The following is a 27,399-nucleotide window of genomic DNA, read 5'->3' on the forward strand; positions in this document are numbered from 1 at the left end:
GATAGTGTAAGTCTTAAGTAATTCAGCGCAATTTTCAATGCCTACGTGTTCAACCTAGGGGTAAAATAAATGAGCATTGATTTATTTAAATACTTCATATGTTTTGAGTTTTTTTGCATTTTTTGGTAATCATACAATTTTAAAGTGAAAAGGAATTACAAGATTAACTGATATGTATTTTCTGTCAAGCTGTGTTTTTCAAATGAAGCTTTCTTATCAAATCTCAAAAGCTGGAGGTTTCAAATGTAAATTCTCTTTTCGTTCTTTGCTCACTTGCTTTTATTATGTTTTTAATTTTGCTTATACATTTGAATCTTCTTTTTTATTAGATGTTAGCCCCTTGTCATGTATAATATAGTTACTTTTCTGTTTTCTTTCCCTCCAAAGTATTGTGATGTGCAGCTATTGTGGGTGAGCTATAGTATCCTCTTTTGAAATTTCATCTTGTCATCTTTTAGTAATTTCTTCATTCCAGTGTTTTCTTTATTTCTCTTAGTACATTAGCCAGAACTTTTCATGTTCCTGAAATGGAATTAATGAATATATGTAAGTGCTTTCTATCCAGATTTAGAGGGAACTCTCATAGAATTTTTGTGTTGCTCTTTGTTTGAGAAATAGTCATCATTATCACTATATTAAGGAACAGTCTTCCTGATATAATTTTTAAGCTTTTAGAAATAGATGAGGTTTATCAAATACCCTTTGAATTTATATTGGAGTCATCATTACCTTTGGCTACAAATGTGATATATTGGGTTATCCTTGGTAGAATGAGGCTTACGTGTTTGGAGGACGGAAGGAAAGTGATTTGGCTTCATGAGAAGTGTTACTTGCTTGTTAGCCAAGAGACCCAGGCATAAGGAGAGTCTGACTCTGGTTAGTCAGACTCATTTTCACTTAGAGCAAGTAAGATAGAGCAAGCAGTTGTTAATCATGGTCTAATTATTCTCTGGTTGGAGAGGATCCAGCTGGTTAGTGATAACTCAGGTGAGTTCCAGTTGTCAGTGGGCAGGAGACAAAGTAGCAGGTGAAGGAAAAAGTCACCTGAGTGCACATGGAAGTTCTCTTTTGCACATCTGTTGTCTGGGTTGGACATGTGTATTGGGCTTCAAAGTGAGGTTTTTAATATGTATATCCTATTTATCAATAAAAATATTATTGAAGTGGTTGACTCCTGTGAGACTTGGCCAAGTATGTGTAAATCAAGTATACTTGACTTTTCAACCTCCTCTTTCAATGGAACTTTTTTATGAAATAAAGTCACCAATTGACAGTTCTCAAACAAGAAAAAAGACAAAAAAAAAGTCCTGCCCGCAGGTGACAGGATCTTATATACCTAGGTCAGTTGATTGTGACCTTGCTGCTAGTGATTACTCTGGACGTTTATATACTATTGTCCTGGGCAGGTTTCTTGTCCAGTTCTCTTCAGATAAGCCGGGAACACATTTATTAAGCCAGAAAAATTAGGTGTTGGCCAACAGTGCCTTTTAAATAAATACGTATATTATATGTACATTTATGTCCAAATACCTTCCTAAGGCCCTACATATTCTGGCATCCCTACCTACCTCTCCAGTCTCCTCCCTGCTTTCTCAGGCCCAAACTGCTTTGGCTATAGTAGTCTCTGAGCTATTTAACCTGTTCCTGCTCCTAGGCCCTTACACATGTGCTATCTCTCTGACTGGCATGCTCTCCTCTACATCGTCATGTGGCTCACTCCTTCATATCCACACTCCCCAGAGTCTCTGCAAAAATGTTATGCTCCTCAGAGAGGCCTTCCCTCGCCACCCTTTCTAAAATAGCCACTCTTTACTCTGTTGCTTTAATTTGCTTTGTTTCCTCAGTTATTACTATCTGAAATTGAGTCTTTTTTTTTTTTATCTGCTCTCCTAAAGCAATATAAAGTTCCATGAGAGTAGAGACTTTGCCCTTTTTTTTTTTTTTTTTGCTGAGGAAGATTCGTCCTGAGCTAACATCAGTTGCTGATCTTCCTCTTTTTTGCTGAGAAAGATTCATCCTGAGCTAACATCTGTAATCTTCCTCTATTTTGTATGTGAGCTGCTGCCACAGCGTGTCCTCTGATGAGTGGCGTAGGTCCACACCCAGGAACTGAGCCCCAGGGCCACCAAAGTGGAACACGCTGAACTTAACCACTAGGCCACCAGGGCTGGCCCCAAGACTTTGCCTTTTTATCACCACTAGGTAGATCAGTGCCTAGCACATCTAGGAACTCAAAATATCTGTAGTACATATACTCATATTACAGGGATCATGGAGGTACTGGGGAAATACCAGTCATTAACAGAGTAATTCGTCAGGGAGAGGGTACCTGGTATTACATTTTGAATTTTTTCCATGTCTCCCCCTAACGTGTATTCTTTTAATGTGTTGCATAATACTTTATTGATAATTCACTTGACTTGTATAATCCATGTTCATAAAAAAGTTAGTATTAAGACATAACTTTGAAATAGGATCTTTGATTTTTTACTTTTACTTGAAATTCTTGTAAATTCTACTTTTTCTATTAACAAAGAACAAACATAAAATACACTCCCCACTGTTGAATGGAGGATTATAATTGTCACTATTCAAAAAATTTCTTATTCTAGTTTAAGAGAAACAAACAGCTTGGGTAAAATGGAATCAGTAATGGCTTTTGTCCTTTCTTTTTTTTTTTTTTTTTGGTGAGGAAGATTAGCTCTGAGCTAACATTCATTGCCAATACTCCTCTTTTTGCTGAGGAAGATTGGCCCTGGGCTAACATCTGCGCCCATCTTCCTCTACTTTATATGTGGGGCGCCTGCCACAGCATGGCTTAATGAGCAGTGTGTAGGTTCGTGCCCAGATCCGAACCTGTGAACCCTGGGCTGCCGAAGCAGAATACACGAACTTAACCACTATACCACCAGGCTGGCCCCAGTAATGGCTTTTGAAGAGTATAGAGTACCCATTTGATCATGTTTTCTCTAGATGGTTCTACCTTATAATTTAGTCCCAATTTGAGTAAACATCAGCGTCAGGAAAATGAGATTTTTGGATTGAGGCAAATTGTCACAGAAAATAATCCTAGGAAAATGAATATGTTGATTCTTTGGGGTCTTAGATACTACAGAGTATTATTGCTTGGTGCTTTTATTTATTTATTTTTTAGCTTAAAAAGTAAATATTGAAGTTTTGTAACAGCAAAAGATTGAATAAATAGTAAATACAAGTTCATATACTGGACTACCATGCAGCTTTTTGAAAAAAGTGATCTTTGTATAATGACCTTGAGACAAGCTATAGTAATCTCTGGAATGTGAGGTTTAGGGGGGTATTCACTTTTTAATGCCATATATTTTGACTTTGCAACCTTTCCAACCCAATCCTAAGATTTAAAACTAATGTGTATATCTTATGGAATGGGTTTTCTTCAGTTTCCATTATTTGCTTGCTTATAGTTACAATCACTACTTGATTTTTTTTTCTTAATAGAAAACATATTAAATGTGGCTAATCACTTAGAATTTTTTCCTAATCACTTAGAATTTTAATATATTATGAAATGCTAACCTTTTTTTTCTTCCCCTTGGGTACCATTCTAGAATTTTCTGAAAAAATTGGAACAATCTTTTATGTGTGTCTGCTGCCAGGAGCTAGTTTACCAGCCTGTGACAACAGATTGCCTCCACAATGTCTGTAAAGTAAGTAGACTTCCTTTCTCGTTTTCCCTTGTTAGTCCAGAAGGCACACTAACCTACAAACCTGTTTTTAGCATGTAAAGAAGCAGTTTTCCGTGAAGCAGGATAGTTATGGAACTTTATCAGTTAAGAAGCATTTAATTACATCTTGGTGGTAAATGCATGTTTTAATTCTCTAGTAATTCAAATATATATATAGTCGAGGCATTCTATCATGTTTGGAATTGTTGAGGAGAGGTTGAAATGGCAAAGAAGAAAGTAAGATGTCATGCTGTTTTCTATGTTATAGCTTGTGTATGTTTCATATACTGCAAACTGAAGTAATTCCATGCACTTAATGGAATCTAAAACAGATTCTACCTGGGAGCATGCCCAGAGGAATTGAATATTGTGTTATCAGTAGTGGTGTAAAAGGAAAATTTGAGTTTCAGTCAAACCAAGGTTGGAATGTTGCTCTGTTGCTCGGTGGTTGTGTGCACTGACCTAACTTCTGAACTTTAGTTTATTTTGTAAAATGGAAACAAACTTTCCACTTAAGCGTTTTTGCCTGACCTTGAGTCAGTTAACTCTGATACATTAATAATATATTATAAATATATTTTTAGAAGATTCATTATATTGTAAGTGATTTGATAAAATAGATACCTTAGTTCTAAGCAGGAGAATCCTGAATTTTTTTTCTTTAGTGCTCTATCAGGAAAGAACAGGATTAAAATCCAACCCAGAAGAGGAGGCTGGTGGGAACCACACGTAATTCTAACACCCTTATTTTACTGGATGAGGAAATTAAAGCACACAGGAGTTAGTCGTTCACCTCAAGTCTCACAGTCTGTGGTAGAAGTGGACCTAAAGCCATGTCTCTAGACGAGTTTTCACGGTGCAGATTCAGGCCTTCACAGTTGTCCATCTTTTAGGTTTCTCTTATTGCCACAATAAGTTTCTAGTTCTTATTTGAAAGCATAAGTTGTTGTGAACTTTTCTACATGCTACACCCTCAGATGAAATTGGTGTGTTTTTGTGTTTGTTTTGGTTTTGCCTTAGGATTGCTTACAGCGTTCCTTTAAGGCTCAAGTTTTCTCCTGCCCTGCTTGCCGGCATGATCTTGGCCAGAATTACATCATGATTCCCAATGAGATTCTGCAAACTCTACTTGACCTTTTCTTCCCTGGCTACAGCAAAGGACGATGATTTGTCTACTTCTACTGTGTGGCTCCCGGTGGCTTTTTGGACAGTAAAGAATCTAAAATGGTTGGGGGGTGGGAGGGGAGCAGTGGTGGACCATATCTCTCACGTTCTGAAGCAGCTAATCCTCTTTCCTACGTAGCCATCATCTTGTGTGTGTAGTAAGAGGCCCATTTCTCAACTGTCTTTTAAATATCAAAAGGTAGTTCTCTGTCAGTAACAACTAGTTTTAATGAGTAAAAAGTCAAAGCCTCAGCTCTAGTTGATATTCAAGTTATGATTTATTTTGCAACTACCTCAGGACAGAAAAGATTTATGGGGATTTTTTAAATCATTGAATAATTAGTTAAATGAATTTTAGCTACACACTGCCTCCCAAATATTAGTTGTGCCTGGTTCATGTAATTTGATTTTACAGAAAAGGAAATGACACTTGAGATTGTTGGGATGAATGCAGCTTCTGTAGTGTGCATAATACATTTTTAATGTCTTCTTCCATTACAATGTGTGTTTTGCAGGTTCATTTTTTAGCCCATTTTGTGAGCTCCATTGTGCTTTTTTCTGGTGTTTTATGCAAGTTGACTACTAATGACTAATGAGAACAATATGAATGCATTGTTGCTGCATTAGTGTAATGTGGTGTGGTTTTGCACTTAAAAGAGATATTCAGATGCTCTAGTTGTAAATGTTCATGAAAAGCCTCTTCTGTACTAGTCAAACTGCTTTTAGTGAGTGTCACCAGTGGTTTTACATCTGCAGAGCATTGAGGACTGGGCTGACTTTTGAGAGGATTGAAATTGCTTCATATTGTGATCCTAAATTTTATATTCACTATATTCCCTAAAGTATACCTTAATAAATATTTTATGACCAGAAAAATAGCTCATCTTGCCTCACTTTTTTACATTTGTCTGGCTTACAGTAGGTATTTCTAAGACTCAGTCATTTCCAAAGTATTTCATTGTGTGTTTTTGTTGAAACAGACATTTTGCACAATTTTTTACTCTTGACTTTTGGTGATGAGAACTAGTATGAAATCTTAAGTACTAAGGACAGATTTCACCCTGGGTTTGATTTACTTGTTTATTTATTTTTAATTTTACTAAATGGGAAAAAATTTCTTTTATCTATAACAACTTCAGTCTTACATTCACTTTTAGCATAATCAGTGCTACTTCTTATTTCACAGATACCAGAATATTCTAAAACATAGTTCTAATCTTTGAAGCTATATTATTACATTTTCATTGGAGAAAAGCTTTAATATGATGGAATCAGTTTTCCTACTCCTGAATTCAGAGCCATATATATAGCCAATATTTATTGAATATTTCCTTTGTACTAGTCACTTATACATTTTTATGTGTATTCATTTAATTTTACTGACAATCCTAAGAGGCAGGTACTATTATCCCCATCTGATGGATGAATGGCAAAGGCACAGAAAGGTTAAGAAACTTGCCAAAGTTTGTACTCAAAGGAAGTGGCAGAGCTGTGCTGTAAACTTGCGCAGTCTGAGTCCAGACCTGGCAGTCTTGCTTCTGGCCTGTACAGGCTCTTCGTTTGAATATAAGCCAGACTAGTTTCAGTGCTTTTCCTGCATTCAGTTAAATTCAAAATCGGGTTCTGGGAAACACAGCATGGTGATTGGAGCTGTCGTCACTTAGGGCTAGTTATAAACATTGGAATCACTTTTATTTTGAAGAATCAAATTTAAATAGGACCTTCTTAGATTGAAAATGAATCATTAAATTGCATCATCTAGTGTTATATTCCCTCTGGCATTGGCCATATCTCTGTGAAGGGTGGGGAATATCCCAATTTCAGCTACTTGAACTGGTTTAGTTCTACCCATTTTTATTAGCGAAATAAACAATTCCCACAGTTAGACTGTATGTTGTCTTAACTTTGTTATAACATGATAGACTAGGAAAGAAAGCTGATGACAGCTTAACACGTTCAGAAATATCAAGAATGGGCCGGCCCCATGTCTTAGCGGTTAAGTGCATGCGCTCCGCTACTGGCGGCCCGGGTTCGGATCCCAGGCGCGCACCGACGCACTGCTTCTCCGACCATGCTGAGGCGGCGTCCCACATAAAGCAACTAGAAGGATGTGCAGCTATGACATACAACTATCTACTGGGGCTTTGGGGAAAAAAAAAAGGAGGAGGATTGGCAATAGATGTTAGCTCAGAGCCGGTCTTCCTCAGCAAAAGGAGGAGGATTAGCATGGATGTTAGCTCAGGGCTGATCTTCCTCACACACAAAAAAATATATATCAAGAATGGCCAAAAGCTAAGCAATTTTATGTTGTTCTTAAACTTTTTTTGAAGACTTCAAGTTTTTTTACATAAATATTTCAGTTTGTATGTAAAAGATACAGACTTTTAGAAAACATAACCTCATTGTCACACATGTAAAAAAAATTTAACAGTAATTCTATCATCGGATATCTAGTAATGTTCAAATTTCCATTGTCTCAAATGTCATACATGTATATTATATTTTAAGTTTTTTTGAATCAGGATCCAAATAAGGACCTTACACTATTAATTGCTGTCTTTTAAGTATCTTTTAATCTATATATCTCCTCAATCTTTTTTTTTTCCCCTTCACCTTTCACAGTTTGTGTGTTGAAATTGTTTTGGAGCCTTTCTTACAGAATAGATTTTGCTGATTCTAACTATGTGGTGTACTTTAACCTGTTTCTCTTCATTTTTCTGTAAATTGTTAGAATTCAAGCATGACCAAATTCACATTTGAATTTTTTTTTTTGGCAAGAATTCTTAAGTGGTGTGGTTGTTCTTCAGGTGGTACATAGTATCTGGTTGTCTCCTAGGCTTAAGTTTAAAACATGAGCTTTTCACTGGATTCTGTTACATTTAGTAGGTTACAGGAATTACTATTAAGTACTTAGCCACTTCCATATGGGTAGGATTTTTTTAGCTTTTTCTTATTAGAGTAGGCAGGGCCTTTAGTTTTAGAAGTCACTTCTGAATAACATGGTTCATTGAACAAATATGTGCGTGCTAGTATGTTTAAGGATATTAGGTAATCTTTGGGAAGCTGGTAATCTAAGACACCCGTAGCTCTCTCACAACCCTGTTGTGACAGTGCGGCTGGCAGAAAGGGGCCCTACCTATGTGGCTTAAAGGCTTGGATTTCAGTAGAGATCCTACTTATAGGAGCTGGATAGCAATCTGCCCTGACTTTCCTACTGTCTGCTATTCTTTCTTTGCCCATCAGGAACCAAATCTTTCTTCATTCTTCTTCAGGACACCGAGAAAGATAGAGCTCATGACTGCCTATCTGATTTGAGGGACTTGAGCTTGATGGCTCACTTGTCACCAGCTCACGTTTGGGAAGAGTTATCCCTGCTTGTCCACTGTCTGTTGACGAGTTCCCACATCATACCTTTAAAGGAACTGATATTTAGTAACCTGGATTAATCAGACACTGCACAGAAGAAAACTGATTAAACACCAGTCACTGGACACAAGAAATCAAGAGCTAGCTAGAGGGGCCAAGCAGGTGGACCAAATGAGTACTATTGAAAAAATGAATGAAAGAATGAGTTTTACAACTATATCCTCAAGTATGAAATTGCCTTGCGTTGACAGAATAAGAACAAGCTGCTTGAAGAGTAATTTGAGATTAAAATTCTTGGAAGTAAACATGATTGTGAAAAAAAAATGTAACAGACAAAACAGAATGGACACTGCCAAAATTTGAACATATCGCTAAGTAATCTGTTATATATGAATGTCCCACAATCTGTTTACTCATCTGCTGATGGATATTTGGGTTGTTTCCAGGATTTTGCTATTATAAATAAAGCTTCTGTGAACCTTTGTGTGTAAGTCTTTGGCAAATAGTTTGACAGTTTCCTTTAAATTAAATATGTACTTAACATACAACCCATCGATTTCATTAATAGTTATTTACTCAAGAGAAATGAAGGGATATTTCCAAAATAGTTTATAGCATTTACGTTCCTGCCAGTAGTGTAAAAGTTCTGGTTGCCCCGTGTTCTCACTAACACTTCATTTTGTCCTTTCTTTTCATTGTAACCATTCTGGAGGCCATGTAGTTTCTGTAGGAGACAAGAGTGTGTTGAATATTTAGTGACCAGAATGACTGTGGTAGTCACTTGTACTGTTCACTCAGTATTTTTGGCTTTCAAGTGCATATGTTAGGATTGCACATCCTAGCCTCCTTGTGGTTGGCTAGGGCCATGTGACCAGTTGGTCAGTTAGTTGTAACAGAAATGCTGTGTGTCACTTCTAGGCAGAGCATCTCATTGCCCTCCAAAGTTTTTTTCCCCCTTCCATGGAGATCAGTAGCACCCAGATGGAGCTTTTCTATCAGCCTGGGTCCCAGTGTGAGAATGATGCAGCCCCTAGCCAACTTGTGGTGGACATGCAACATGAGTAAGGAGTAAGTCTTTAAGACCCTAAGGTTTCTGAGTTGTTAACACAGCATAACTTATCCTGACTAATAGAAACATTCCTAAAATCCTGAGTCTACCAATAGACAAGGAATTGAATTTTTTTTTTTTTTTTTGGTGAGGAAAATTGGCCCTGAGCTAACGTCTTGTGCCCATCTTCCTCTGTTTTGTATGTGGGGCTCCTCCACAGCATGGCTTGATGAGTGGTGCATAGGTCCGTGCCCGGGATCCAAACCTGCAAATCCCAGGCTGCTGAAGCAGAGTATGCGAACTTAACCATGCACCCCAAGGCTGGCCCCAAGGAATTGAATTTTTTAGTTGGTCTTTTAATAATTTGAAACTAGAACTTCCACTACTTTTTAACTAAATTCTTTAATATCCAAATCGGTTGACTACAGGCTATTGATAAATTGATCGATAGTGTGGTAGGCAACCTCTAAGATGGTCCCGAATGATCTCCAACTCGTGGTCTTCCTGCCCTGTTATAATCTCCTCCCCTTGAGTGTGGGCTGGACTTATAATTCTTTTGTAATGAATAGAATGCAGCAGAAGTGATGGATATCACTTCCAAAGTTAAGTTACAAAAATACTGTGGCTTCCACTTTGGGCACCCTCTCTTGCTTACCCTGAGAGAAGCCAGCTGTCATGTTTTGAGCTACCTTATGGAGAGGCTCATGTGGCAAGAAACCGATGTCTTTGGCCAACAGCCAGCCAGGTCCTGAAGCCACAGGAGTGAGCACAGAAGTGAATTTTTCCCCAGTCGAGACTTGAGCCTCCATGGTTTCTGATAGGAAATCTGCCGTCATTTATGTTGTTGTTCCTCTGCAGGTAGTGTATTGTTTTTGTCTGGCTGCTTCCAAGATTTTTTTCTTTGTCTTTAATTTTCAGAAATTTGATTATGATATTTCTGAGCATGGGATTCTTTGGGTTTATCTTGTTTTGAGTTCACTCAGCTTCTTGAATCTGGATTATATCCTCTGTCATATTTGGAAAGTTTCCAGCCATTATTTTTTCAAATATGATTTCAGCCCTGCACTCTTTCTTCTCTTCTGGAACTTCAATGACATGAACATTAGCTCTTTTGTTATTGGCCCACAAGTCTGAGATTCTGTTCATTTTTATTCAATTCATATTCTCTATTGTTCAGGTTATATAATTCTTAATGATCTATCTACAGGTTCACTGAGTCTTTCCTCTGTCATCTACATCCTGCTATTGAGCCCATCCAATAAGTTTTTTTATTTTGGTTATTGTATTTTTCAGTTCTAAAATTTCTGTTTGGGTCTTCTATATATCTCTTATTTACGTTGAGATTTTTCTTGCTTCTTGGTATGATGAGTAATTTTGCATTGGATCCTGGACATTTTGAGTATTATGAGAATCTTGTTCCTATTTAAGTCTTCTTTTTTATAAGGCAGTAAAACTGTTTAGGTTCAGAATGCATGTTCTGGTCCACATTTGTGGTTCAAGGTCAATTTAATTTTCAAAGTCTTTGCAGTGCTATTCTGGTTTGCCCCCACTTGGATGCTACTCAGAAACCAATCTGAAACCTGGGCAGTAGTCTGCTCAGAGTTCATTTTGCTGTGTTGATTATGGTCAGTTTCATGCATGGTCTGCTTGAAGGTCTGCCCAGGACTTCATCCACAGATTTAAAGGAACCCTTTCTCCAGCTCCCTTCTGTCTCTAATCCTCCCTCAATTTCTAGTTGGGATGGTTAAGGTGCTGCCTGTTTGCAGCTGGTTGCTCAGGGCAGGGCAGGGATGGCCTACAGGGCTCTTCCCCAGTCTTGGCCGCATCCAGTGACTAGGGGGATAGGTGTTTACCTAGAGTGGGGCAGGTATAATCAAATGGGTTTTTTTCCTACAAGTCACCCTTTCCCATTCCTTTGGCTTGTGAGAGCAGGCCTTTTTTTTTTCCTTTGGGCCCATTGATGTTTTGGGATTGTAAGCTTCTGTTGCACTCAAGCCAAAAGAAGGTAAAAAGGAAGCAAAAGAAGAACCCTGGGAAACTTACTTCCAGGTCATTCCTCAAGTTCCAAAGTGCCTACCCAGGCCACCTTCTTTTTTCCACCTTTCAGAGTCTTTTGATAGTTGCTTTATGTATTTTTTTTTTATAATTTTATTTATTTATTTTTTTCCCCCAAAGCCCCAGAGGATAGTTGTATGTCACAGCTGCACGTCCTTCTAGTTGCTGTATGTGGGACGTGGCCTCAGCATGGCCGGAGAAGCAGTGCCTCGGTGCACGCCTGGGATCCGAACCCGGGCCGCCAGCAGCGGAGCGCGCGCACTTAACCACTAAGCCATGGGGCCGGCCCATGCTTTATGTATTTTGTCCAGGGTTTTTAGTCATATTTAGCAGCAGGAATAGGGTGGAATATACTTACTCTATCTTGTGTGGAACTGGAAGTCCCCCAAGTAGCCTTTCAAAAACAGGTTTTTATTTTCTAAGAAACTAAAACAGGTTTTACAATAAAAGAACTGTATTTGAGAGGAAACTAACATTTATTAAGCACTTGTGTGCCAGACATTATACTGTGTGATATTAAAACTTTCCAACAACCCAACAAAGAAGATATTTTCCTTTTATTATAAAGAGACGAGCTCAACCCAGGGGAAGGAAAGTAACATCTATGCCATGCTCTATGCCTAGTGGGGTTTTTGCTTGTTTTTAAAATATGGAAAATTACAAAGAAACTGTAGCAAACACTTTGCATACAGGTTATCTAGTATTGATCATTGTTAACATATTTGTTCTTAAATAAATAAAAACAAAATACCACAAATGAAGCTGACATACTTTTATCAGTCCACCCTGCCCATTCCCCTCCCCCACCCAAGAAATTATCATGAATTTAGTGATGCCTTTTCCGTTTATTTTTTATACTTATGTATTCATGTATAGGTATTCATAAAATATAGTACTTCAAGTGTTAAAATTTATACAAATAATGTATTCTACACCTTGTTTTTCATTCAACTTTATGCTTTGGGATACTCTTTTTTAATAGGTAAATTTAGTCTCTGTATATTTATTATGATACTGAAATATTTAGACTTATTTCTATCATTGTATTTTGTTTTGTGTTTATCCTTATGGAGGGGGCAAGGGTAATTCCCTTCTTACCTTTGTTTCTTGTTCTTATATTTAAAGAGGATTTGATCCTCTCCCCCCACCTGCACACTAGACTGCAAGTTACTCCATTATTTAATCAGTTTCTATTATTTTGTGGTCATCCTTTAGCTTTTAACATACCTATACTTTAAAGCATATTGATATTTATAAATTGGTCAATACCTCAGTTTCTTTCCTGAATGAGACAAGTATCTTGCCCTATTTTTATTTCCCTTTACATTACCTTTTTTGACCTATTTTCTGTGTTAATCTTTAGTATTTTAGTTATAACTTTTTTTATCCAAGTTATTTTAAATATGACTTACTAATTTACTGACAATTTTAGTCTGTTTTCTCTGCTCACTATTTCTTGTTGACTACTTCAAGATGTTTTTGTACCACAGACCTTTCAGTGAAGATCTGTGAACAGTCAATTTTCTTAATCTTTGTGGGCCTGACAACGTCTTTATTTTTCACACTGATTTTAGAAAGATAGATTGGCTAGGTTTACAAATCTAGGTTGCTAGTTATTCTTCTTCAGCATCTTGTAGATATTCCATTGTGTTATGGCATCTTATTGTTGCTGAAAAAAAGCTGAATGTCAGTTTGATTGTTATTTCTTTGAAGGATATGTGTTTTCTCTCTATAATAGCTTCTCAGTTTCACTAAAATCTATTTAGGTGTGGATTAATTTCTATTTGCTCTGTTTGGGACTCATAGTATTCCTTTAAATTGAAAATGCATGTCTCCAGTTCTGGGAATTTTTTCTTTTATTTTAAAAAATAATTGCTCCTCTCCCATTTTCTCTATCTCCTTCTCAACCTGCTAGAAGTTTTCAGTATTCTACCCCCCATACCTTAACATCTCTTATATCTTTCATCTCTCTACTCCTTCTGTGCTGTGTTCTCGGTGATTTCCTCATATCTTTCCTCCAATTCATTGAATTTTCTCTGAGTCAGTCCACTGTTTAATCCATCTAAATAAGTTACTTTATTTCAAGAACTGTTTTCTTCCAATTTTGTTTTCAAGTTTACCTGTTCTTGCTTCATAATCTCCTATTCTCATTTATGGATTTTAGTCCTTCCATTATCTCTTTGAGCATTTAAAACATACTTATTTTGAAATAAGTCCTTTTAATCTTTCATTTCTGGTTCCTTAAGTAAGAGTTCTGCCATTTGTTGGTGCTTAACATTGAATTTCATTGTGTTTTGTAAATTTGTGAGCTCATCTTCTATGGCTTTTTCTTCTCAGAGGGTTTTGTTTTATGGCTTAGTTGTGGACACAGTTGCTTCTTTTGGAAAAATTTTTAGATTGTTTCTTCTGGGGCCCTATATGGTTTCCTGAAACTAAACCAATTGTTATGTTTATTTTGTTGAATGGGACACCTTCACGATGCAACTAGTATGAATTTGGCTTCTGCATTCACATGTAGCAAAGCCTCTTGTTAGTGACTTTGTTTTCCACCTATGGCCTGGGAGGGAAAGCTTGTGTCTTGCTATGATCCAGAGCTAATAGAGACCAATTTTCCAGTCCTCCTATTGAAACAGGGCTTTCCCAATTCTAAACACACCCCATTTCTGCTCCTTACTGTGCATTGTAACCGCAGCCTCGATTCCCAACATCCATTTCCTGACATCACTGAAACCTCAATTCCAAAGACACATGTCCAGTTCAGCCTCCTCCATGGGCTGTGTGGTTTCAGGTCCTGTGGGTTCCTCTTCATTTCTACCACCTGGAGGTTTCCTTTTCTTCCTTGAGAATCTATTTTTTTAATGGGGGGAAGAGTATTTCACGAGCATATCCATGTCTTTGGAGCAGGGATGGCAATAGTTCCCACATCTGTTCAGTGTGTGTCCAAAAAGAAGTGAGTACTGTTGGTGTTTTTCATACATTAGTTCATTTCCTACTCATATACACCCTGTGAGGTAAATGGCGTTATCTCCATTTTCCAGACAAGGTAGTGGTTTCAGAGAGTTAGTCACTCTAAGTCACAGGTAGTCAGTACCACACTTAGAATTTAAACTCAAGGCTGTTAAATAAACTTGTTACTTTCCATTACTTTTTCTGCTTCACTGTGTTGTTTGTTTACTCCAGTATTTACTTTTATATTACATCCTTTTTCCGTTTGAAAACCAGGTTCAGATACTCTTTTAAAGAGAACTAATGTGCAACCTGACTGAATTTCATCTAAAAATATATGAATGGTTGTTGCATGGCACATATTTCTTTTAGAAACTCTTCTCATTTTCATACTATAAAAATCATGGTCTTCATTCCTAAATGTGACTAATTTTGGGGCAATAATGAAATTATTTAAGGACCATATTGAGCCTACTTAACTGTGGCACTTTTCAGCCCCTCCTCCCGGAACTGCCTCGTGCTCAGTAGTTAGACTTCGGATTGACAGCGCTTCTCTGAATGGCAGACACTGTCCCAGGCTCAAAGCTGTCTTTTGACAAAATACAGAAATACTGCTGACTCTCCACCCTCCTCTTGCCCCTCTCCACATGGCTGACGCCACATACTATACTCACTCCTTTGCTATTTGCAAGTTTATTTAACAGCCTACCCAACTGTCTCCTTCCATGGAAAGTATTTTCCTCATTGTCTTTTGGAATGCATTTAAAGCAGCTTCTTTTAACCAATAAAAACATCTAGTCCTTCTATTTTGGGGAACTTTAATATTTCTATGTAATTCATGTTGGATAAAATGTCTTGAACGCAAGCAAGTTATCTTTTTAAAAAAATTTTTTTCCCATTCTTTTCCACTCTTTATGCCAGACTTTAAAGAAAGAATCTGTTTGCATCTGATTCTGCTCTGGCTGCTCCTACTGCAGCAAGTAGCAGTTTTGGATCAAGTTCTCAGTGGCAGCATCGTTGGGGGAAAGTCTGCATTTTTTTAGGATGACTGACATCACTCCTGGTGCCATTGGATTCCACCCTGTTTTCTGGGAGTTTATGACTTTGGCTGTTAAAGCACGTAAATCTTCTGAGTCTCATAAGATTTTTGTTTTGTTTTTTCAAATAATCTTCAGAAGTGCTTTTGTAGGAAATTTAAAATGTCTCACCCCGAGCTATGCAAACACTTTTGCTAGTGAGGTTAAAGTACAATGAAACAGATCAAAAGCACACCAAAATTTCTCTTGCATCAGTTCTGGAATCCCTGGACCTCTGTAAGAGAGGTCCAGACACCAGAGAGTCAGTAGTTCCATTAGAAAAAATAATTTGTAGTTGTTTTTTTTAACCCTCCATCAATTCTGTTGCATTCAGAAGAAATTACAGACAGTCTCCAACTTGCATTTCAGAAGTTAATTTGTAAAAGAATGACAGCCATGATCTTTGACTTGATATAGGTTGAAAATGAAATAATCTCTTGCTTGTACAAATTTGTACAAATATTTCCTGTAGGAACAATGATAACAGAGGAAAGGGGTAGGTTCCCAGGTTAGCCTATGAAAGCCTATTAAACCACAATTTAGCGGCACTGCTTTTATGAAAAAAGTGTCCAATTACCCTTGCCAGTTCCAGGCACCAGAGACTGCCCCCGCCCCAAATTGACTGCATTTTCTGAACAAACTGGGATGGGTGATCTAACATTAGGGATTGTCACAGTGTAATATCAGGGACTTACCCCATTCCCAGGGGGTTGTGTGTATGAGAGGGGGATGTGGGAGAAGCTCAGATGAAGGCTGGGAAGTTAGAGCTTGGCAAAGTAAAGCCACAGCTGGGAGGCACCCTGCACTGGGAGGACTAGAAGAGGAGCAGGAGGAGGAGGGGGAGATCAAGTCCTCAGTGAAGCAAGCAATGAGAATTACATATGAACAGGAGAAGCAAGAAAAAGGCAGCGCTAGGAAAAGATCATACACTCACGCACACTCTACATTAATCATACATATCGGGGTCCCTGCCCACGGCCATAGTGGGTGATGATCAAGTGGGCCCCTCAGCCTGCCATCCCGGGTTTCTACAGTGATCCTGGGAGGTTCCCACCAGCCCTGTCCTCAGGGCTGTACTGCTCTCTGGACTTAGTTTTCAACTTTGCAAACATTCTAACCCCTGGGACATTCACTCCCCTGCTTCCTGCTTGGTCCCCTCAGTTCACCAATCTTGCTACCCAGTTGGTTTCCAAAAAAAAAAAGACTTCCTTGCTCTTCCTCTTCTCCCCTCCCACATACCTTTGTCTCCTAATCATTGGGTCCTCCCTCCACCCCTTACTGAGAGGCCCTCGACTCCACGACCTTTGCTCCCAAAGTCTGCTGCTTCTCCTCCTGGGCTCGCTTTCTCATCCAGGGAGCCGGGAGCCTAGGTCTGTTCCTCCCCACCCCCACTCCACCCCAATTACTGCTCCGCTCCTTCCTCTGCTTTCCGCTTACTGCTGGCCAGCCCCCCTCCCAAACTTGGGGCCTCCTCCTGCCCTCCACCCCTTCCTGTCGCCAGTCCTCTGCTCTCAAGCCGGCTTTTTAACTATCCGCCTTCCCCATTCTCTTCTTAATCCCTCTCCTCCTCCTAACTTGAGGGAGTCCTCTCCCCCTCCTGACCCAGGCCTCATTGCTCATGCTCTTGACTCCCTTCTCTTCCTTTCAACCCTGGAAAGCCTTCTCCCCTCTCCTCTTCCCCACCGTCTGGCTTTTCTTCCCTCCCACTTCCCGACTTCTTTCATCTGCCCTGTCCTTGAGCTGATGATGTTCTTTCCACTTCCACATCTTCATCTTTACCTCTCCCCATCCCCACCATAGGCCCTGATCCACCTCCCCCCATTTCCTTCCTCTTCCTAACCTGCATCTTTCTCCCACTTTCAATCCTATTCTCTCCCTTCCAACCCCGTTACAATCCTTCCATCCCTTCCTGGACCTCCAGCACCCCCACCCATACCTTTTCTTCTTTTCTTTTTCCTCAATGCCTTCCATCTGAGCCAAGGGTCCTTCTTCTCTGGACCCTATTTTTCATTCCCTATGATCTTGACTGTAGGCTTAAACCCCTCCTCCCCATTCCTGACTCCTAGAAAGATTCCCACAAATTTCCCCAGCCGCAGCTTTTGTTCCTCATCTTCTTTCTCCCCTCCTATTTCCCAGGGATTCTTAAAACCCTTTACATATGAGAAAATAACCAAACGCTAAAGTGAGAGCACAGACACTAAGGCCTTCAAACATGCTTCTCCCTCTTCCTGAATACTCCCACCCTCCTTCCCCACATCTAGTCATGGCTGGCTTCTTTTTGTTCAGATTTTAGCCTAAAAGTCACCTTTTCAGAGAATCCTTCCCTGCCCACCCAATATAAAGGAGTCCCAACCCCCTCACACATACCATATTGGCTTCTTGTTTTCTAAAGAACATTTAACACTGAAATCCTGATTCATGTTTGTCCATCTAGAATTGATGCTCCATGAAAGAGGCCTTGTCTTGTTCACCTTATATCTCTAGCATCTGGAATGGTACCTAGTGGTACATGATGGCTCGGTCAGTGTTTGCTGAATATGTTAGTGATTTCTGGGTGCCAGCCCCCATGCTACGTGCTCACTCTGTGTGATCTCATTTAACCCTTACAAGCCTGGTTGAGGTAAGTACTTTTATTGTTATTTTTTCACCTTAAGAAACAGGTGCAGAAAGGATAAGTGAATTTGCCTGTTGTCACAACACAATTGACATACCTGAGAATTTTATCCAGATCTGTATGAGGTTACAGCCCATGTTCCTTCCACGTTCTCTGGCCATCCAGAGGAAAAGGGCCGTTAGGAATGGAGAGAAAAGGAAGGGGACATGGAGCGAAACGTAGCATAGGTCAGATTGGGGTCAGGGCTTCTGTGCTGAGGCAGGGAGTGCAGGGCCGTGCAGTACAGGAGACAGGACCCTGAGTGAGGATGGGAATAAGAACAAGAGCTGACCCTTATGAGGCTGGCTTTGTGCCAGACACTGTTCCCAGCAGTACACTGAGTCCTCACGGGGGAGTGGTAGGGGATATCACTTTACAGGTCAGGGAACTGAGGCTCAGAGATGCTTTTATTTTCTCCGAGGTCATGCAGCTGGGATATAGGGGAGCTGGGCTGTGACCCCAGGCAGTCTGACTACTCCCCCCAGCAAGAAAATAAGCAGGTTTACAAGAGTAGTATGCTCTGTGTTGGACACTAACTCCTGCTTCCTGGATTCTTGCTTTCTTTGTGGCATGACCTCAGCTGATGTAACACTCCTGCCTCCTGGCCTGCCTCTTCCTGCTCCCCACAGAGGAGGTGATTGATGACATGTGTTCACCCACAGTACTCCACCAGCGCTGGGGAAGCCCCCTCTTCTATCTTGCCTCTGCACCTGCGGGCAGCATGGGGCCGCAATTCTCTACAGCCTCAAACTTTTCCCTTGGGTGGGGTGTCCCCAGGCTTAGATTGGTGAAGCATCAGGGGAGCAAAAATGGAGAGCAAGCCCTTTGGGCTAGAGATCTAAAAACCACATTCTCCAATCAGCTTTATTGGTAATAGAGCTGACATTTTGATCTCTAGGGAAAAAAAAAGACTTCCTCAATGCAGTCCTGGCAGGAGCGAGCCTAGATCAGAGAGTGAGGCCACAGTGTGTAGCACCTGGTCTAGGACAGTCTTCAGCCACGGAAGCCTCAGGCAAAACCAGGGACAGAGAGGTTTTTCTCTTAAAATGGTAAGATTTGCATTAAAAATGCAAAGCTTACTAAGTCCAGCCTCTTCTCACCCCTACCTGCCTCCCCAACCCCTTCTTTTGAAAGGTTTAGAGTTCTGGAAATTTCCCTGAAATGTGAACAAAGAAAGCTGAAAGGCAATACCTGGAACTTATTAGAAATGCCAGTTCTCTGGCCCTGCCCTAGACCTACTGAATCAGAAACTCTGGGGCCAGGGCCTAGCCTTCTGTTTTCACAAGCCCTCCTGGTGATCCAGACACACTAAGGTTTGAAAACCTCTGCCCCAGGAAACATCCGTGACCTGGCTGATGTCTGAGCCAAACGTTCTGTCCTGGAGCCCTGGGAACAACTAAAAGCACTAACATCTCTGGGGCCGGCCCGGTGGCGCAAGCGGTTAAGTGCGCGCGCTCCGCTGCGGCGGCCCGGGGTTCGCTGGTTCGGATCCCGGGCGCGCACCGACGCACTGCTTGGTAAGCCATGCTGTGGCGGCGTCCCATATAAAGTGGAGGAAGATGGGCACCGATGTTAGCCCAGGGCCGTCTTCCTCAGCAAAAAAAAGAGGAAGATTGGCGGATGTTAGCTCAGGGCTGATCTCCTCACAAAAAAAAAAAAAAAAAAAAAAAAAAAAAAGCACTAACATCTCCGTTTCCAGACTACTTGTCCCAGGTGGCTTCTTGCACCCAGAAGTGGTACCCACATCCTTTATTTGGATGAAAGGCACCAGTTTTGTCATTGGAACACATGGCCCCTATATGTATCTAGAGGTTTCATGGCATTTCCAGCCTGGGGCCGTGCCGGCTGCAAGGTGACAGTTGCTCCAAGAGTGGCCTGTGGCCTGTCCCAGGGCTGTGAGGAGGCCGAGGGGATACCTGATTCATAGGATATGTGTGTCCACCTCAGACCCTTCATCTTCAAAATTGTTCACAAGGCACTTTCTGCACAACATTGTGAAAGTACTTAATGCCACTGAACTGTACAACTAAAAATGGTTAAAATGGTAAATGTTATATATATTTTACCACAATAAAAAAAGGAGGAGGACATCCTACACAAAGCCTGTCCAGAGGCCCCGTCTTCAAGGCCTCGCATTCTATATTAGCTTTAACAGAACCGCTTACAGCAGGCATTGGAAATACTGGTTTCCATGACAGTATCCCTCTTCCTTTTTTCATTCCATTCATATTTCTTTCTGTTTGTTGAACACATACTATGTAGAAGACGCTGGCTCAGCACTGGGAATCCAATGATCAACAAGACATGGTGGTCCCTGCTCTCAGGAAATTTAGGGAGGCAGACAATAGTCGAGTAAACAATAATTACTGATTATGCTAAGAGTACAGGAAAGCAAACCGAGTGCCATGATAGAAAAGACCAGAGCCCGTTTCACAGGGATGTGTGCAAGACTGTCTTGGGGAGATGCTGAAACATGAAGAACAAACAGAAGCCAGCAAAGCAAAGGTGCAGGGAGAGTGCTCCAGCTGGAGGAACCCACATAGGCCAAGGCCCAGGTGGGAAAGCCGGGCAGGCGTGTCAGGTGAACACACGAGCGATTTAATAGTGAACGACAAAGAGCTCACTTCGACTCCCTCAATCACCTGCGTTTCCTCTATGTATTTGGAGAACAAGCAATGCATAACCAGCTGTGGAAGCAACTTTGGCACTCGACCAGAACACTTTAGTCTGCTAAAGGAGAAAAGACTGCTGTTCACGCCAATGATTTGTTTTCCTATGCTTGTCCTTCCTCAGAAGGGCCTCCTCCATGCCCTGATGGCTAGCCCCTGTTGAGAGCCTGGTTTCCAGCTCAGGAAAGGCAGTCTCCAGGTTTGCAGTGACCATGGCAGTGTGGTAGCCTCTTTTGACCAGTGGGCACTGGAGATGTTCCGCCTGGGTTCAAATTCTGGCTCTCCCTCTCACAGCTGTGTGACCTTGAGCATCTCTCCATACCCTCCCCATCGTGCACAAAAATGGAATGTTGTGAAGCTCAAATGAGATCATATATTTTAAAAACTTAGAATAATACCTGACACCTGGAAGTACTCAATAGATATTAATCATTTAATTATTACATAAATAAGGAACCATGGATGCCATCACTTGTCTACTGCTTAGTTAGGCTGAAATAAATTATTCTACAGACTTTTTAAGTGTGAGAATAAGTGGACCACTTGCAGAGCATTCAGTGGAGCACTCAGACCTTTTGGCTAGCTGGCTATCATGATAGCTTGAGTCATAGTTGTTTGAGTAACCTGCCACGCAAGGAACCAAGCAGTCTGGCTAGAGCAGGTGCTAAGCAACTATAGGGGAAGAACAGCTGAAGCATTTGCTGTTTCTCAGGGAAGTTACTTGTGGCAGGCATGCTAGCTGCCTACCTGAAACCCATTCTTCCCTGTTGCTTGAATTAACAAACTCTTGATTTTGTCTGGAGCACTAACATGCCCAGGTAAAAAACCTCCCCTACTCCCTTGCAGCTAGGAATGTAATGTAAACTGAACCAATTCTGGCCAAAGTAAGCAGAAGTTACTGAGTAGAGCCTCTGGGAAAGCATTTCAAAAGATACCAACTTGGATGAAATCTGCCTTTTGTCTTCTTCTGTTTTCCCTCTTTTTCCTGTCTAGAATGGGAATGTGATGCCTGGATATGCAGCAGTCATCTTAAGACCATGAGGATGAAGACTATACGCAAAGGAAGACAGAACAGGAAGACTGAAGGAGCTCTAGCCCTTGACTTACTACCTCCGGACTTAGTGTTAAATGAGAAAAAATAAACTGCTATTTGCTTAAACTTCTGTAGTTGGGTTTCTGTTACAGCCTAACAGAATTCTAACAGAAGGGCCCAAGTGGCATGCACTGCTAAGACTGCAGACTGTTTCTTTAGCTGAAGACAAAACTGACGATGTAACAACGGCTGTTGGGCTGGGTGTTCTCGTTATCCCTCAACTTCCTCTGAACCCAGGGTACCTGGGAGTAAGATTGAAAAATGGACCAAGAAGGCATAACTTCAAATTGAAATGCTTTTATTAGAATACTAATAATTGCAGATAAAAAAAAAACCACACAGAGAAAAAGAGGAAAACATTCAGAAATGCTAGATGAGGCAAATTAGTCAGAGGAAAAAGATTTCTTCAGTGTATACAAAATGTAAACATTTGCCCTGGGATTTCCCACAGATGGCACAGTCCACAAGGACTTTTATTTGGAACAAAAATATGTCTATCGAGTCTCCAGTGTAGCCTCTACAGTGTCTTCAAACTTGCTACATTGAAAGTTAGTTAAAGTTCCTAGCACACTCAAAATTTTCTATGCAAAACCTAAGTGGCTCCCAGTCAAGGCAACTTGAAAGTAAATTGCTATGTGTGGAAGCAGAGCCACTGAAGCAAATCAGTCTTCCCACGATGAGCTTCCTTGACATTTACCTTGACAGAGATTAAAAAAATATACACAGTATATAAAACCCCTACTTGAGTCTGGGGTGGGAGATGAACTATTTCTTGCTTATCAAAGGCTCCAGAGAGAGGCATCAAGTCAATCACTTGAGCTTAGGGAGAGGGGACTAAGAAGAGGCCCTCTTCTGTTCAAATGGGGACTCATAAACTTCCATGGGTGGGCAGGTACAAACCAGGTGCTGATCTCCATAGATGTCATCAATTCGGGCAATGGTTGGCCAGAATTTGTTCTCTGGTTTCACAAAGGGCTGCAGGGGACAAAAGAAGGAAATGTGGGATATTGAAAGGTTTCTATTTGGGGGGAGGAGATTGCCATTATATCCCCACAGCCTAAGATGTCACTAGCCCAACAGGTACTCAAAAAGGACAAGAAGCTAAAAGCCAACCCGTCATTACTGTTCCAAAAATCTAACTTTGACCCTTGTCCCCATCCGCCAAACAGACTGCAGAGCACCTCCTCCTTCATATAAGAGTCGGAAAGGAAAGAAAAATTGCATTCAGGGCCATCTCCTTGTTGGATTGTGGTAGAAAACACACTAATGCACTTGACAGGGACCCCTATTTGCTCTTCCTTCACTGTGCAACCTCGGATTCCCAGGCCTGTGGCTGACACTGATTCGGACCTCAGAGCTCTGAAAGCCAGTTCCTGTGCTCTGCGTCCCTCATCATGACCCATATTTCACAAGGTGTCCCACATAGGGTTGTTATAATGAGGGGACAATAAGAGTGGGAGCCCCTCAGAGCAGGTGATGGCCTCTCATACGCACATGAACACTACACCAGCTGGCACATTCAGCTTCAGAGGAGAACTTACAAGTGGGAATGCCGCCACCTCTCTGGAATATGGCCGATCCCAGTGGGAGGATGTGACGCAGGTCAGGGAGTGTGGAGACATCTGAGACAGAGACATGGAGGGAGAGGGATCAGAGCAGAACACTGCCTTCTCCTCCCACACTTCACCTCAACCGGTGAGCTTCTGATGGAAGCCCGTGGACAGAGGGCTATTGTTTTGTTTCAATTTGGTGGGAAGGAAATTTAGGTAGGAAATTTTTATTTGTGAAATATTTACAATATCAGAAAGTTATGGTAATATAATAAGCACATCTACCACCCAACATAAATCAACATTTTGTCATATTTGCTTAACTTTTTAAAATAAAAAAAAAATTACACATCATACTCAACAGGGAAAGTCTGAAAGCCATTCCTCTAAGAACAGGAACAAGATAAGCGTGCCCACTCTTCCCACTCTTATTCAACATAGTACTGGAGGATTTGGTCAGAGCAATTAGGCAAGAAAAAGACATAAGAGGAATCCAAATAAGCAGTGAAGAAGTGAATCTCACTATTTGCAGATGACATGATTTTATATATAGAAAACCCTAAAGAATCCATTGGAAAACTATTAGAAATAATCAACAACTACAGCAAAGTTACAGGGTACAAAATCAACTTACAACAAAAATAAGTTGAATTGCTGTATGCTAATAATGAACTAACAAAGAGAACTCAAAAAGATAATTCCATTTACAATCGCAACAAAAAAGAATAAAATATCTAGGAATAAATCTAACCAAGGAGGTGAAAGATCTATACAATGAAAACTATAAGACATTATTGAAAGAAATTGAGGATGACATAAAGAAATGGAAAGATATCCCATGCACATGGATTGGAAGAATAAACGTAGTTAAAATGTCTATATTATCTAAAGCAATCTACAGATTCAATGCAATCCCAATCAGAGTCCCAATGACATTCCTCACAGAAATAGAACAAAGAATACTAAAATTCACATGGGGCAACAAAAGACCCCGAATAGCTAAAGCAATCCTGAGAAAAAAGAACAAAGGTGGAGGCATCACAATCCCTGACTTCAAAACATACTACAAAGCAATAGTAATCAAAACAGCATGGTACTGGTACAAAAACAGACACACAGATCAATGGAACAGAATTGAAACCCCAGAAATAAAACCACACATGTAAGGACAGCTAATCTGCGACAAAGGAGGAAAGAACATAACAATGGAGAAAGGAAAGTCTCTTCAATAAATGGTGCTGGGAAAACTGGACAGTCACACGCAAAAGAATGAAAGTAGACCATCTGCTTTCGCCATTCACAAAAATTAACTCAAAATGGATCAACGACCTGAAGGTGAGACCTGAAACTATAAAACTCATAGCAGAAAATATAGGTGATACACTATTTGACATTGGTCATAAAGGAATCTTTTCGGATACCATGTCTACTTGGACAAGGGAAACTAAAGAAAAAAATAAACAAGCAGGACTTCATCAGATTAAAGAGCTTCTACAAGGCAAATAAAACCAGGATCAAAATGAATAGACAACCCACGGGCTGGGAGAAAATATTTGCAAAGCATATATCTGACAAAGGGTTAATCTCCATAATATATAAAGAACTCACACAACTGAACAACAAAAAGACAAACAACCTGATCAAAAAATGGGCAGAGGAAATGAACAGATACTTTCCCAAGGAAGATAATACAGATGGCCAATAGGCATATGAAAAGATGTTCAGCATCACTAATCATCAGGGAAATGCAAATCAAAACTACACTAAGATATCACCTTACACCCGTTAGAATGGCTATAATCACCAAGACAAAAAACAACAAATGTTGCAGAGGTTGTGGAGAAACAGGAAGACTCATTCACTTCTAGTGGGAAGGCAAACTGGTGCAGCCTCTATGGAAAACAGTACGAAGATTCCTCAAAAAATTAAAAATAGAAATAACCTATGAGCCAGCTAATTTACTACTAGGAAGCTATCCAACGAACCTGAAACCAACAATTCAAAGAGGCTTATGCACCCCTATGTTCATTGCAGCATTCACTATAGCCAAGAAGTGGAAGCAACCCAAGTGTCCCTCAACTGATGACTGGATAAAGAAGATGTGGTGTGGAATACTACTCAGCCATAAAAAAAGACAAAATCGTCCCATTTGCAACAACATGGGTGGACCTGGAGGGTATTAGGTTAAGTGAAATAAGCCAGAGAGAGAAAGACAAAGTGGAATATAAACTAACACACGGACAGAGAGAACTGTATGGTGGTTACCAGGGGCAAGGGGGTTGGAGGGGTGGGCACAAGGAGTGAAGGGAGGCATTTATATGGTGATTGACAAACAATAATGTACCACCAAAATTTCACAATGTTATAAACTATTAAGACATCAGTAAAAAAAAAATTACAGATACAGTTGAAGCTGCCTGTATATCCCCTCTCCATCTCATTGCTTGCCCTCCTCCCCCATAATAACCACCATCCTGAATTTAGTGTTCACCATTCTCATCACAATTTTATACTATTACTGCATATATTAATGAACAGCATATAGCATAGTTTGGTACATTTTTAAACCTTATATCATCCTATAAGTATTATTATCCACTTGCTTTTGTAACTCAGTACAGTCATAGGTCGCTTAACGACAGGGATGCATTCCAGAAACACATTGTTAGGCAATTTTGTCATTGTGTGAACATTATAGAGTGTACTTCCACAAACCTAGATGGTATAGCGTATTACACACCTAGGCTATATGGTACTAACCTTTTTTTTTTTGAGGAAGACCAGCCCTGAGCCAACATCTGATGCCAATCCTCCTCTTTTTTGCTGAGGAAGACTGGCCCTGGGCTAACATCCATGCCCATCTTCCTCTAGTTTATATGGGACGCCGCCACAGCACGGCCTGACAAGCGGTGCATTGGCGCACGCCTGGGATCCAAACCAGCAAACCCTGGGCCACTGCAGGGGAGCACCCGCACTTAACCGCTTGCACCACCAGGCCGGCCCCAATATACGGTACTAATCTTATGGGAGCAACATCATATATGCGGTCCATCGTTGACCAAAACATCATTATGCAGCACACAACTGGATTATGTTCTTTAGATGTCTATTGCCATTTTTAAAAATAGCCTAAATCCCAAAGAAGCAGCAGTATCCAGAGAAAAGAGAAATAATAATGACAGTAAAAACAATCATTGTGGGGCTGCCTGGTGGCACAGGCGGTTAAGTGCGCACACTCCACTTCGGTGGCCTGAGGTTTGCAGGTTCGGATCCCAGGTGCACACCAACGCACTGCTCGTCAGGCCATGCTGTGGCGGCGTCCCATATAAAGTAGAGGAAGATGGGCACAGATGTTAGCTCCGGGCCAATCTTCCTCAGCAAAAAAAAAAAAAAAAAAGAAAAAGAATTGGCATCAGATGTTAGCTCAGGGCTGATCTTCCTCACAAAAAAACAAAAAAAAGCAATCATTGTATTCTTCCATTATCCTGTCAAACTCACGTTGAGCAAGGTGCCTGCCTTCTCCTGCCACCCCTTGGCCCCTGCACTCCACTGTCAGGTAGACGGTTTTGGAACTTGCCTGAGCTTCTCTGAGCATCTCAGACTTGTTCTCTGGCTTGGAGCCATAGCAACACAAACACAGCCTTAATGGTATTCTCAATACATGATACCCCAGCTTATGTCTGGACCTAACAAGAAACTAAGGGCTCTGACCAGATATAAAATGTACAAGTTTTGGAAGAGGCAGGGTAATGCCTAACAAACTTTTCTCCAACATGGGCCATAAACATTGTAAAACATTCAGGCCAAGTACCAATCCAGTTGTTCTAAGAGGCAGCTGTTCCAATACAGAACCCATAAAGAACTTGTCTTTATCCAGAACTTGCGAGGTAAAGAATCTCCCCAGAGCGCATCAAACAGAGACACAGAATAGTGAGACCTGCCCAACTAGACAGAGTCCTTCAGCCTCTGCTCCCTCCTTTGGCAACCAGTTAGGTGCATGTGGGGTGTATAGCTCCTACAACCATAAAACAATTACATAAACAAAATAAAAGCATATCAGAAAATATCCACATTA

General features: G+C 40.6%; 2 protein-coding genes across 6 annotated transcripts in view; one reads left to right on the forward strand and one right to left on the reverse strand.

Moving 5' to 3' along the window:
- UHRF2 (ubiquitin like with PHD and ring finger domains 2) overlaps positions 1 to 21,823 on the forward strand; it is a 102,249-nt gene extending 80,426 nt beyond the window's left edge. The window contains exons 15-16 of one of the 5 annotated variants that reach the window (XM_058565782.1): positions 3,588 to 3,686; positions 8,141 to 8,725. In XM_058565782.1, coding sequence (XP_058421765.1) covers positions 3,588 to 3,686; positions 8,141 to 8,314 — 273 coding nt within the window. In that variant the 3' untranslated portion in view covers positions 8,315 to 8,725. Of the gene's footprint in view, positions 1 to 3,587; positions 3,687 to 4,724; positions 5,745 to 8,111; positions 8,726 to 17,793; positions 17,817 to 21,674 lie in introns of those variants that run through there. The other 4 variants (XM_058565785.1, XM_058565784.1, XM_058565786.1 and 1 more) reach the window with 4 other exon arrangements.
- A 232-nt stretch (positions 21,824 to 22,055) lies between these two features.
- Positions 22,056 to 27,399, reverse strand: part of GLDC (glycine decarboxylase) — a 92,125-nt gene continuing 86,781 nt past the window's right edge. Inside the window, exons 24-25 of the mRNA XM_058565781.1 lie at positions 23,316 to 23,396; positions 22,056 to 22,749 (exon numbers count right to left, since the gene is read on the reverse strand). Coding sequence (XP_058421764.1) covers positions 22,609 to 22,749; positions 23,316 to 23,396 — 222 coding nt within the window. The 3' untranslated portion in view covers positions 22,056 to 22,608. The remainder of the gene's footprint in view (positions 22,750 to 23,315; positions 23,397 to 27,399) is intronic.

The sequence above is a fragment of the Diceros bicornis genome, chromosome 22 (assembly GCF_020826845.1).
Source record: "Diceros bicornis minor isolate mBicDic1 chromosome 22, mDicBic1.mat.cur, whole genome shotgun sequence".
NCBI lineage: Eukaryota > Metazoa > Chordata > Mammalia > Perissodactyla > Rhinocerotidae > Diceros > Diceros bicornis.